The 14,247-nt window shown below is 38.6% G+C and overlaps 1 protein-coding gene across 1 annotated transcript in view; it reads right to left on the bottom strand.

The window, feature by feature from the left end:
• The window catches only part of TMPRSS15 (transmembrane serine protease 15), a 131,797-nt gene that overhangs the window by 9,390 nt on the left and 108,160 nt on the right, over nucleotides 1-14,247 (bottom strand). Inside the window, exons 21-23 of the mRNA XM_022574480.2 lie at nucleotides 11,001-11,050; nucleotides 10,100-10,274; nucleotides 228-409 (exon numbers count right to left, since the gene is read on the bottom strand). Of these exons, the coding sequence (XP_022430188.1) occupies nucleotides 228-409; nucleotides 10,100-10,274; nucleotides 11,001-11,050 (407 nt within the window). The remainder of the gene's footprint in view (nucleotides 1-227; nucleotides 410-10,099; nucleotides 10,275-11,000; nucleotides 11,051-14,247) is intronic.

Below are 14,247 nucleotides of genomic sequence, written 5' to 3'. Positions count from 1 at the left end.
CTTAGAGTTGTATTTTACTGTTCAATTTTCTAGAAAGTTGGATTTAAGCACTGTGATGAAGGTAATTTAATGTGTTTCTCTACATTCCCCAATTCCATTTAAATTATAGTGATTTCTATAACAAATTATCCAACTTTTATGGACTATTAATGCACTGGTACTGATATTTCAAATCTAATTTTGAATTAATTTGGGCAGATAGGATGACTAAAACTGATTTCTCTTACCTGTGTAATTCACTTTCGATTCAAGATGCATCATGGCAATGTCACTGTCCTTTCTCCGTTTATTGTAGTGTGGATTTATGACAATTTGGTCTATCAACCGAGTTTCTATTTGAGGAGAAGTCAGATTCGATGTCATATGCAGGCCTAGGACTGCTTTCCACTTAGATGGCTCTAAATTTCTCCTTAAGTTTAAGAAAAAGAAGAATAAGAAACACTTCATCCACCACAGTTAGTTTCTAGAGATCTTCGCAGTAGGTATTTCAGAATTATGTGTTCCCATCCTCAAATATTCTTGAATTTCTTTGAAGAATTCTTCTTTAAAAATATTTCCTTAATTTCAATTTTTTCTGATCGGATCATAGAGGAAGCCTTAATTTGTGCTAATCTCTATAACTTCTCTTAAGTCATCTCTTAATCTCTGGTTCTAGATTGTGGTTCTCAACTTCCATTTCCCATTAGAATCACCTGGAATGCTTTTAAATAATGCTGTTACCTGCTCCCCCTTCTCCATCTCTGGTTTAATGAGTCTGGGATGGAGAGGGGCATTTTAAAAATTCATTTTTCAGTTAAATCTCCATGTTGATGGTAACGCATAGCCAGGTTTGAGAAACGCTGCTTTAGATCATATTCGAGTGTGGAGATTGCATCTTTGTGCAGGGTTTCCCTCAGCCACCACAGTAGCTATGGTAACAATGGAAGGAGGTTCAGCAGCATCTCCTGTTTAGGAGGTTACTGAATTCACACAGAGTTCACATAAGCAGTAAAACCTATTATGATGTTTATAAGCTAATACATGAGCTTGAGTAATTTCCACACATAATGAGCTCGAATAATTTTTCATGCACAATGTTGACCACTGATAGTGTACTGGTAAAAGATAACATTTGTGTTATAGGCAGATTAAATTGGAGAGTATATTAGAATCTGAAAGTGTACAGGGACTCCTAAATGTGCTGCTGGCCTGCAACATCTTCATGCCAAGAAATTACCAGTGAACAGCTGGAATTAAGCCAACTGAGCCATATTCACAATGAAGTCAAAATTCAATAACTGCAATTAGAGCAGAGCTAGTGATTTAATTCTCAATAGTTGCAAATGCCTAGTTTAACATGGTATTTCAAATGTTAAAATACAAGTCACCTACAAATATATAAATATATAAAGAACATGAAGTTATTTCAAGTCCATCTGTTTATCTTTTTATCTATCTATTCATTACATTGTTATATTTCCTAAAGGATTATGTTTGATCAAGTAGCAGTCTTCAGTAAAGCCGATGAATGCCCAAGCATCCAGTAAGCACCTGCTAATAACCACACTGCCTTAAAATCTGAGGAAACTTACTAAGTGTTTTATAGCAGTAAAACAACTCCCATTTATGGAGAAGCTATTTTGTGCCAAGTGTAGTGCCAAACACTTTGCATCATCTCATTTCACCTTTAACACAGTTCTATGGATTTTACTATTAGAACAAACTGGGTGCTAACAGTTTAAAATTGTAGGGTAGAGAGGATTGGTGCCGACCAGCACTCACCAGCCTGAGACGCTTGTCTGCTCACCCGCTGGCGTGGGTAGGGGCTAGGAGCTGAGGCTCGGGCTTTGGAGGTCAGACCCCAGGGAGAGGACTAGGGTTGTCTGCGTGAAGACAGCCTAAAGGGGGCTAGTGCGCCACAGCTAGCCGGGAGGGAGCCTAGGAAAAAGTCTGGACCTGCTGGAGAGGGAAGAGACGGTTGTTTCAGGGTGCACAAGGAGAGGGAATTTCTGTTCTGTGTGCTCACAGAAGGCAGAGCACCACCTAAGTGAGCTCCAGAGATGGGTGTGAGCTGCGGCTATCATCTTGGACCCCACAGATGGGCACAGACCACTAACGCTGCCACCGCGAATCCTGTGTGCAAGCACAGGTCACTACCCACACCACCCTGGGAGCCTGTGCAGCCCACCACTCCCAGTGTCCCGTGATCCAGGGGCAACTTTCCCGGGAGAACACATGGCACACCTCAAGCTGGTGCAACGTCAGGCCAGCCTCTGCCACCTCAGGCTCGCCCCGCATTCCAATTATGACTACTGTACCCCTCCCTCTCCCTGACCGGAATGAGCAAGACCACCTATTCGGCTGCTGCTTTAACCCCCTCCTGTCTGGGCAGGCAACATAGGCCTGAGGGTGGCCTACATGCAGAGTTGGGGTCAAAACCAAAGCTGAACCCCAGGAGCTGTGCAAACAAAGAAGAGAAAGGGAAATCTCTCTGTGCAGCCTCAGGAGAAGCCGATTAAATCCCTGCAATCAACTTGATAAACTCTGTATCTGAGGAATACCTGAATAGACAACAAATGTTCCCAAAATTGAGGTGGTGGACTTTGGGAACAACTGCAGACTTGGGGTTTGCTTTCTGTGTCTGATTTGTTTTTGGTCTTATATTTATCTTAGTTTAGTTTTTAGTGCTTGTTATCATTGGTGGATTTGTTTATTGGTTTGGTTGCTCTCTTCCTTTTTCTTTTCTTTTTGTGAGTGTTTGTCTATGTTTCTTTGTGTGATTCTGTCTATTTAGGTTTGCTTTTACCATTTGTCCTACGGTCCTGTCTGTTTGTATTTTTGTTTGTTTGTTTGTTTGTTTTTAATCACTGCGTGTGTGCATGTTTCTTTGTGTGATTCTGTCTATTTAGGTTTGCTTTACCATTTGTCCTAGGGTTCTGTCTGTTTTCTTGGTTGCTGTGTTTTGTTTGTTTCTTTTTATGACTGTGTGTGTGTATGTTTCTTTGTGTGACTTCATCTGTTTACTTTTGCTTTTACCATTTGTTTTGAGGTTCTATCTGTTTGTTTGTTTTGTTCTTCTTTTCCTTGTGAGCCATGTAGCTGGAAGGGTCTTGGTGCTCCAGCCTACTGTTAGGCCTGAGCCTCTGAGGTGGGAGAACTGAGGCCAGGATATTGGGCCACAAGAGACCTTCCAGCCCCACTTAATATTAATCAGTGAGAGCTCTCCCAGAGATCTCCATCTCAGCACTAAGACCCAGCTCCACCCAACGGCCAGCAAGCTCCAGTGCTGGACGCCCTATGCCAAACAACTAATAAGAGAGGAACACAACCCCACCCATTAGCAGAGAAGCTGCCTAAAGTCATATTAAGTCCACCAAAAACACACCACCGGACATGGCCCTGCCCAGCAGAAGGACAAAATCCAGCCCCAACCCCCAGAACACAGGCATGAGTCCCTCCCCACCAGGAAGCCTACACAAGACATTGAACCAACCTCATCCATAGGGGGCAGACACCAAAAATAACAGGAACTACAAACCTGCAGCCTGTGAAAAGTATGGAGGTTCCTTAAAAAACTAAAAATAAACCTACCATATGACCTAGCAATCCCACTACTGGGCATATACCCTGAGAAAACCACAATTCAAAAAGAGACATGTACCACAGTGTTCATTGCAGCACTATTTACAACAGCCAGGACACGGAAGCAACCTGAATGTCTATTAACAGATGAATGGATAAAGATGTGGCACATAAGTACAATGGAATATTACTCAGTCATAAAAAGGAATGACATTGAGTTATTTGTAGTGAGGTGGATTGACCTAGATTCTGTCATACAGAGTGAAGTAAGTCAGAAAGAGAAAAACAAATACCATATGCTAACACATATATATGGAATCTAAAAAAAAAAAAAAAGGTTCTGAAGAACCTAGAGGCAGGATGGAAATAAAGACACAAATGTAGAGAATGGACTTGAGGAAACGGGGAGGGGGAAAGTAAGCTGGGATGAAGTGAGAGAATGGCATGGACATATATGCACTACCAAATGTAAAATAGATAGCTAGTGGGAAGTAGCCACATAGCACAGGGAGATCAGCTCGGTGCTTTGTGACCACCTAGAGGTGTGGGATAGAGAGGGTGGGAGGGAGGCGCAAGAGGGAGGAGATATGGGGATATATGTATATGTATAACTGATGCACTTTTTTATAAAGCAGAAACTAACACACCATTGTAAAGCAATCATATGCCAATAAAGATGTTAAAAAAAATAGAAAGAAAAGAAAACACTATATAAAAGCTTTTCCCCATCGATTATATTTATAAGGTTTCCTAAAATATAGTTTGTTTAGGAAAGCGAGAATAAACTTAATTCTTTCCCTTAATTTCCATCTTTCAAAGTAGAAAACTGGAGCACCAGCACTCCCAGTGGTGACAAATGAGTTGTGTGTATTTTACTGAGGGACAGAGAAGGCCTCTCTGTGTTTGAGCACGACTGATATTTGGTTAAGGTTATTCCATCAATTGTAGACATTTTCTTTAAATGGTCTGAGTGGCGTGTTTGGGGCCTGTAGGCCCTCTTCGGCCTGGGTCTGGGGGCTTCTGCCATACTCCACCAGTCTGGGAAAGCTTCCTCCCTTCCAGCTGGGCCTTTGAATGGGGAATTGGAGATGGAAATCTGGCACTGGGGTGCTCACTCTTCGTGGGATGTCTTTGTATGTAAGCTTTATAGTCTATACTGGTACGAAATACACATTCAAAATAAAATAAAGTCATGATTCCAAAATAAATAAATAAATAAATAAATAAATAAATAAAATAAAATGGTAGGGCAGAGACTTTATGTGGGACGGTCTGATTTTAGAGGCTTCCCTTGCACCAGGATACTGGGGAGCCTCATATAGCTACGGGCAGGTTCTGTGGGAGGGACTGAGAACATGAGGGGCAGGTTGGGAGGCAGGAGAGGGAGACATTCCCGCTGCCGTTGGTTACCTGGGCTCAGGTAGGGGAGGATGTCTCTGCTCCTACTGATTGGTGGCAGCTCCTTAACTCTCCAGGTGCTGGGCCAGGAGGGCATTATGTGCTAAAGAGGCCCTGTTTGATTATCAAAGGTCTTCTCACTTTCCCTTTTCCAGGTCAGAGGAATCAGTACTTTGGCCAAGTTGGACATAATGATAATTTCAGATGCTCTGACAGCACCCATTTCCACTGTCCCTTGGGACTCCCCTGCCCACTTTGACCTGTCCAGGGAGAAGGGGTAGGGTGAAATCTCCTCCCCGGTGTCCTGTCTCTGAGCTTCTTTCTCTGAGGACAAAGACTTGAGAATACAGAAGTCATAGCCAATGGTACTTAAATTTTATGAAGCAACTGAGAAATTTGCTAAAAATTCAGATTCCTAGTTTCTAGCTCTGGAGATTCTAATTTGGAAGGTTGGTGTGGGACCCAAGAATCCATACTTTGTAATCACTGTTGGGATACTGAGCAATATAAAATCCTTCTAGCTTTTCCATTCACCCAAAGCCAAGAAATGGGGGAAGAAAGCCTTCCGAGAAATCATTGCAGATGAAGAAAAGGGACTTAATTATATTTCAAGATATTCTTGTTTCAAAGCATCTACATTCCAAAAAAGCAAGGAGAAGCTATAAGACAGAAGACAGGTGGGGATAGGAACAGGACATAATCCCATGGGATAGGCAGACCCCAATTCATCTGAGGCTAAAGATGGCAGAAATAGCTTACCTTTAGGTAGAGAAAATTGGCTGAATTTCTGCTACATTTCACCTTTGCCTGCTCTGACCAGAGTGTTTTTCTCAGTAGCAAGGGGAAGAAAGGTACAGTTTGATAGGAAACAGGAAGACATGGTCCTGACTTCTGTAGCCTCAAAGCCTAACATACTCCTTGGCACACAGTAGATGCTCCACAGATGTTGCACTGGATGGGATGAACTAGCGCTGCCCCGTTCTATGTTGCTCTGTGCTGGGTTGTAAATAACTTCACTACTCTGAGCGTAAGACTGTCCATTTGTACATGGAATTTTCATTGTGGTGGGAAGTAAATGTGGTAAGATAATTATGATAGAGCAACATAATATGCTGAAAGGAAAAAAAAGATCAGTGGGACCCGATACTATAAATTGAATTTTTTTTATGTTCTACCATTACTAATGGTGGCATAAAGCAACCTCAGCAAGTTTGCTTACCGCCAGTCCCAATGTTTACCCACAGCACAGAGCTTTTGGTCTCTATTAATCATTCTCCAATGAATGGGAAAGGATTCCTGAGAGAATAGCCAACTCCTTTTTTTAAAGGCAAGTGAAAATTAGAATGCCCCTGAAATGTGATGGTGTTGTCAGAGAGCAAGAAAATTTTCAAGAATATCAGAGGTAATTTTTAAAGAATAAAGGAGCCACATTAAATGGGATAACACTAGCTAGCTTTAACAATTTGGGCATCATATAATAATCATAATAATTATCCTAGTTAATAAAATACGCTGTTAATGAAGGCCCATGAGTCCATAAAGAAACTCAAAAGCAAAAAAGCAAAGTGTGTAAAAGGCAGTTGTATTGTGAAAGAAGGGTAGACAGGGAGGATGTGTTCAATTATTAGTCTTTATTCTGAGTAGGGACAAGATTGTCATACATGTGAGTATTTTTATTTCATTAAGTAGAAGCACGTTTTTAAAATAAAGGTATGCATTTATTTGTTTAAGCATAAAAAAAGAGAAGTACAGGGAACCAGGAGTAAGCCAAATAATCCTCAGCATTATTTGACCTGGTGGATTATTTCTAGAAATTTAAGGAATCACCTTTGAGCTCCTTTCTTCACTTGACTTCCAGCCAGGACTATCCACACACTTGTGATTGTCCTTTCATTTCACTCTTTGATTTGCTATAAAATAACTTGCTTGTATTAAGAAAAATAACAAAGACAAGAAAGAAAGCCTGAGAAAGACAAAGACAGTAAGGCTGATGGAAAGGCTATTCTAGATTAAAGATGAAAGAGGCATAGCAAATAAATGCAGTGCGTTATCCTAAATTGGTTCTCGGGTGGAAAACATACAAACAAACTACAAATGTTATAAAGGGCATATTTGGGACAATTGACAAAAGTGAATACATACTGTATTAGATAATTAGATTAGATAATTGTATTGACTTAATGTTAAATTTCCATGATTTTCTGTGATTATGTAGGAAAATATCCTTGTTCTTAGTAAAAATAAAAAACAGGGTAAAGAGGCACAATGTCTAACCTACTATCAAATGATTCAGAAAATAAATATTTCTCCAAATTGGAGGGAATTAAAGAATGATAAGAAAGTTTTCATAGCATAAAATGTAAACAACTGGTGAATCTCGGTGAAGGTACACAGGAATTCTCTGTACTGTTATTTGCACTTTCTGTGCATGTTTGAAATTATATCAATATAAAAAGTTTAGAAAATAAGTGTGCTGAATGTCTCATGGGTAAGACTTAGAGTCTTCTTTCACAGACCTTTCCTGAGCAGGAAACAATAAAAATTTTATTGCACATTTCTATAATTCACAGTACGCAAAAGCATTGCAGCATCTTAATTTTGTCCTGACAATCACCCTAGGAGGTAGATATCCTGTGGACACCCTACAGATGAGGATCCTGAAACCCACAGATACTAAGTCACACAAAGTCAGTAGCGTAAGTTGGATCAAAATATTCTCTGGTTTGAAGTCAACCTTGTCTTTAAATCACAGCAAATATTTCTTAAAACTTCACAAATATCTCTTTTAAGGTTGGAAAAGAAGACAAGTCAGTAGTAGAGAAACAGAACAGGCACAGGGAAGTTTAGTGACATCCAGGAATACTGAGGCTGAGGGGTGGGAAAGAGAGTGTGGACAATCTGAATGCAGACAGCGAACTGTCCGATTAGACCATTTAACTACACACAGGTGAAAACTCCTGGAGCAGATTTACTTTGGGGTCAGATCATTTGTGTAGTATGGTTTCAATAAGTTTCTTGATCTGGGTTCTTCTTTTTATTAGGAAATTAAGCTTTTTACTGTATAAGTAGAGTTTTAAAAAGACAAATAAGACTCAGTATTAGCATACTGGTAAGAATATTTTTTGGATAAAACTATTTGAAATAATATCAGAAACTTTCTTGGTTAGAGACATAAAGAAAAAAGCAAGAAAGCTCCTGGTAACCGGAAAAATAAGAAATAATACCACTGAGTGGCTAAGAAAAGTAAAATGCAAGGTTGGTGAACAAAAGTTTTTCATCACAATTCTGTTACAGCTTATGTTTGTTTGCTTTTGTTCAAACTGAAACTGTGTGAAAAGACATTTTATGTCCTATATGACTGAACATGTGTTTATATTAGATGAAACTGCTTTTCTATTTCCCTCATATATTTACGGTTTGAAAAGATGTTATTGGTATAATTGACCTATAGTAAGTACATCTGTAAGGTAGCTAATTGAAAGAAGTCACTAATATCACTGCAAGCCTGGTTGACTTTTAGAAAGCATATGTTCTGCAAGAACGTCAAATGGACGAATTTACAAAATCTGAGGTTAATACAGGAGGTGGCTGTCTTACTAAGGCCTACCTATGATGCAGCCGGAAACACTGAATTTCTAGCTAAAGATACCTTTTACTTGTAACACAGTTAGGATATAGGTTACCCACCTGTGGCACACCTAAGGCATAGAGTATGTATAGGTAAAGGTTGAAGTCATGTTTAGCAGGGGGTGGGAAAGTTGGCTGCTGTAGACATTTGTTATGATATGGCTGAAAACAGATTAAAATATAATTATCAAGAGGCAGCAAAGTTAAGAAGATGTAGTTTAGATATGGAAGAGGCTATAGTTTAGTCACCCAGATGGGGGTGTAATGCACAGACTCAGACAGCTTTAGATGTAGATGGGCAGTGCCTTGGACAGTCCTTCTGGAGCGCAGGTAATTGGCCAAGCTGGGATGTAGCTGAGGGTCCTCATTTCCAGGTTCCCAGCCTTATGAGTTTGAGTTTACTGTCACTCTTGTATGATGGGTATTTCTGCGTAGGCTCAATCCTTTAATACGCCTTCTCCCTGGCCCTCCCTATCTCCCCAATAATTTTGATAGCCTCCTGTAGCTGATGGTTTGTCTCCATCCATCCGAGAACTTTCAATGCCTGTGTTTGTACGGAGTTAGTCTTTTATCCTGATTAACTAAGGCTGCATCCTCCTTTCTGAGCACACACACTTCTCTCAGAGATTCTGAACTCCAGAGGCTCATTCTAATCCTCACAGGTAAGGTCATTCCCTGGAAGTCTCTTGGGGCAGGAAATCACCCTTGTTAGGGCTTATGACTCTTTAGGAGGAAGTTACATTTTTTTCTAACTTAATTCAGAAGTGTTGGAGTACAATTACCTAAAGAGGTGCCCTCTTTCAGGCAGAAGAAGAAATTAACATGTTCTTGGGCCCAGGAATATTGATGTTTATTTCCAGGCCCTTCCACCCACTCTCTTTTCTCCCGTGGCACTGCTTTAAGAATGGCTGCTCTAGAGGGAGAAGATAAATTCTAAAATTCAGCATGTATTTTGTCATATCAAAAAAAGAATTCGACATGGTTGACATTAGTTCTAAGTTTTAGTTACAGTTAGCATCAAAACAGATCTGACTTGAGAACTAAGGAAACATTTTTATGCTAATTCAGAGCAAAGTGCTTACACGTGAATTTCAAAGGGCACACTTTTTAATTTGTAACTTGAAGGCTATCTATACATGCTTTTTTTGACATTGACACTTTGCTGACAATAAATATTGTCCTAATTGGCTGATAACCAGCACAATTTATATAGTGAAAACTAATTTTATACCTTAAAAAATGCTTACCTTGTAAATAGATGGAAATTTCAATTTTTATGCATGTATGAACCATAATACTTGATCCAAGGGTCTAATGAAGAATAAATTTTAATTATACTTTCTCTATTTTTATACATGATTTTAATGGGAAAATGATTGGAAAGTTTATAATGTTATAAACAGCAGGAACATTTCCCTGCTGGGAGGGTTTGGGGAGGCTGCCTGAAATGGGATGCCTAGTGTCTGCTGGGGTCACCTCGTTGGGGAAGGGCCAGCTGTGATATCGCACTCACCCATACACGCAGTGGGCGGCCGACACCAGCCAGTCCCTGCTGACCAGAGAAGCCCCACAGAGCAGCTGGTCGTTATAATACACAGCAACGATCCAAGGCCAGGCTCCTTCTCGGGAATTTTTTCCTCCAACGATCTTTGGGCTAACTTCTTGAGCCACCAGTTTTTTTCCACACGCTGTTAAGATAATTGAAGAAAGAACTTCTAGTTAATTTTGGTGGATTTCCTCTGGTCATGAAAATTGAGTGGATCACTGCAAAATAACTTTAGGTGACATAGTGACTCTAAACAGAATGATTGTGATGACTGAATAGGAAAAACTGATGCCATTGCTACTGCCACCATCTTCAGTAAAACCAAAAGACAGTCTTCATAATGTATGGAGATTCCTCACTGATGTGTTGCAATGGACACTCCCTGTAGATCACAACAACAGGAGGAGAAGACTCAAGTTTCAAAGTGACCTACAGGGTGATATTGGAGAGAACTGTATCCAGGCATGTTGACTGTTTTCATTGTTGTCATTGGAGTAAATCTCAGGAGCTTGAATGATGAAGGTATTATTACACAGAGAAGCTCAGGATGGTGTAATTTCAAGGCTTCATTACAGTACTCCCGTAAGTATTAAGTGCACATTTTAAAAACTTTCACATATCACAGGGAAATTTAAAATTGACTCATAAAAAAATCATCTTTTTCAAGATTTCAAAGGACATGGAAATTTGTGAATTTTAAAATCTTCTTAAAATGCCTTTTTAAAATTCTGCCACCTCTGTCTGTGTTATCTACTATTAATGAAATTTTGTGCACATCCTTTTGGGTGTATGGATAAATTAAAAAAAAGAAATAAACAGAATTTTAAACTGAAGGCTTGAAGGAGAACAGGAGGAAATATTTACTTACATTTATGGTTACATTGTAACAGAATCAGTGAATCCTCTAAGCACTGTTTACTGCAATAGAAGAACAATTGTATTTCAAAAATGGTGCACACAGCATTTTAAAGCAAAACATAGTGTAAGTTGTCCTATTTTTTCTCTTTAGTAAAATGGGCCTTTAAATGTGTCATACATAAAATGTACAGCACAAAATCCTCAAAGTCAAATAAAGCTGAGTTCGTATCTTTAACTCTACTGCTGACTCTTCATGTGATTTTGGATAAGTTGCTCAATATCCCCAAGACTCAGTTTTAACATCCATAAAACAGGGGCAATAGTACTTTATTGGAGTTTTGTGAGATGTAAATAAATATTTGTAATGGAATTATTATTGTGCGTTATACACAATGAATACCTGATGAACGGTAGCTACTGTTAGTTTCTGTGAACCAACCTTGGATTTCACCGTTCTATAATACAGAATATGCTTCAGTATTGCTAACGAGACAACTATTCAGGGCCCCAAACTGTGTGTGAGGCTGTGTACTTTATTCAGGGAATTCAATGATGAATGAATCATGAGTCCTGCTTTCAAGGGAGGCAGACATGTAAATATAAAATAAAGTGCAGGCATAAATAATTAAAAACTCACTACGCATTTAAATATTTGGATACCAACGTTTTTCAAAGCCAAGAATTCTAAAGAAAAATTAAAACAAAGAAAAAATTTTAAATGTGTGATACTTACTAACCACTAGAGGTCAGTATAACACAAGGAATTAAAGTACTTGACCACACCTTTCCCTGATGGCAGCTACTGTAGCTATCGTTTGCCTTAAAACACACACATACACACATATAATTGTAATGGTTTCTATTTACATATTTAACAACACCTATTGTGCATGATTTTTAGGTGCTTGAAATTTTAGGGAAGAACAAGTCAAAAAACACAAAACATGACCCAAGATGCATATGAGATCATTAAGTACAATAAAACAATTCAGTGTGTCTGGAACATACATGATAAGGATTACTTGAAATTACATGCATTCATGTTGTCTGTCAAATCCCCGATAGCAGACATAGCCAATTGAAATATAAGTAAATATACATTTTATTAATAAGCAATGTGCATGTAGGTATATCTATCTAGATATAGATAAATCAATATGCATTCATAATTCCCCAAAGAAGAAGTCTCAGTTAACGCTTCTTCTGTTATCCACCCATGGTTAGGAGAGAAGTCGTTTTTAGGATGTACCCCAGCATACTGTCAAGTTTCATTCAAACTTTCTACATCTACAATATCCATCAATGAAAGCTCATATTCAAAATGGTTCATCATTTTTAGGTGTTAAACAATATTTAAGACTCTGTGGTCTGTAAAAAATGGATGAATTTCTTTTCAGCAAGCACAGAAAAGTTTTTGGTTAACTTAATGGTTACCAGAGAATTAAACTGAGCTTAACACCTCATTCTTCAAGTGTTTTGGTTAATCAAAATTTTCATACACAAACACACACGTAGGGTCTCAGTATACAGCAGTAAGTTGCTTCACTTATGGTCAGAGTGAGCAGTGAGTACATTTGTCCAGGTACGTTATAGAGATTAGAGAAAAATAGAATAACTTTCCTGGCCTTCAGTCCTGGAGTCAGAATTAGGTCAGCCCTCTGTACGGGAAAAAAGTCAATGCCATGATCCTGTGTCTTGCTCTCAGCCCAGTGGGACAATATTGGGATACAAATGGATGGGTTTGTATCTACTGTGTTGACAAAATGAACTGATTTCTCTCCCTATATATGCCCAACAAGTGGCCTTTTTTCTTTCTTTTTCGTTTCCAGAACTGTTATTTAAAGTGATATGCTGCCTTGGAGAGTTCAGAGGTAGCACAGTAGAATGGCAAGTGGAGGGCTTTGAAGCCAGATAAACCTGGCTTAGAATCTCATGTTGCCTCCAGCTTTGTGAACGAGTCCAAGTCACTTATCAACACCAGGCTTTTCTCCTCATCCTTACAGTGGAGCCATGCTAATTAAGTCAGAGACTAGAAATAACCTCTGTAACATTGCAATGTTTCTGCCACAGCATCTGTCACAGGACAGGCATTCAATAAACTGTTGATAAGCACTCTATATCCTGTACCTAGCACCATGCTTAGAACATATTGTCAATCAATATATAGTAAGTCAAATTTTTTTTTTGTTGTTATCTAGGACTACTAGACAAAATATTGGAGGAAAGGGAAATCCAATACTGGCAGCAGCATGAATTGTACATTTCCAGTTATATCAGGGCAGCTGGTACCATGTTGAATGGTCTTCTCTCAGTGGTGGGAAAATAGTAGTCTAGTCATGCATATGCCTCATAATAGGAGAAAAAAATGGGGGTCTAAGTCGATCTTCATAGTTGGAAGAATCATCTTCTTTGATATCCTCTTCCTTTCCTAATTTTTTTATTATGACCACTAGTGAAAGGGTGTTTTCAAAAACACCAGATTTCATGGGGCAATAAATATATTTCTGCAATAAATAAATAAATACATACATAGATACTAAGTGCATATATGTCTGATTTCCTGTCAACCCAGTATAAGGTGGCTAATTAAGGAAGAGATTAAGAACGTTCTGGATTATTGATGTGATGAAAGTTTCAAGTATCTTTGTGTGTAAATGGTGTCTCTTTCAAATAACATGAACATACAATAAAGACATCAATGTATAATGATACTGGCATTTTGTTGATAAGCATGGAATAAACTAGTTCTTATTTTAAATATGCATATAATTAATATAAAATATTCTGTACTTATTCCTTTTTTTCTAACTGATTCTTAAATGTCTATAAAATATAAATAAGAGACATTCTCAGCATACACACTGTTCAAGATCTATAATGATAATGCAAATTTAGACATGCTTTATAGAAAGGAAATCTAGTAGACCGCTTTCTCACTTGCAGATGGTTTGCTTCACCCTCGATGAGACTAATAAAATCAGTCAAGGCCCTGAAAATATTCATATAAAATATTCAACTGCAAAGTACTTTGGTACTAAAACTACTCCTTTAACAAATGTTTTACTGGTTGAGCTCACAGACGTGGCAACTTTTCATGAAGAGCTGAGTAATTATATAATTTCACTTTTCACCATTAAGTGTATTAAACAAAGAACTTCAAGCTAATGCACCAGCAATGATATCTTAAATCCTTGTCTGTTGTTACAGCTTCTTCTTGAAGTTACTTTCTTCCCATCCAAGCTGACCTTTAATGGAAC

Source organism: Delphinapterus leucas, chromosome 4 (assembly GCF_059928025.1).
Source record: "Delphinapterus leucas isolate spDelLeu-1000000601 "Yukka" chromosome 4, BTC_Dleu_Yukka2, whole genome shotgun sequence".
In the NCBI taxonomy this organism is placed as follows: domain Eukaryota; kingdom Metazoa; phylum Chordata; class Mammalia; order Artiodactyla; family Monodontidae; genus Delphinapterus; species Delphinapterus leucas.
This window is presented reverse-complemented; position numbering and strand designations above follow the sequence as displayed.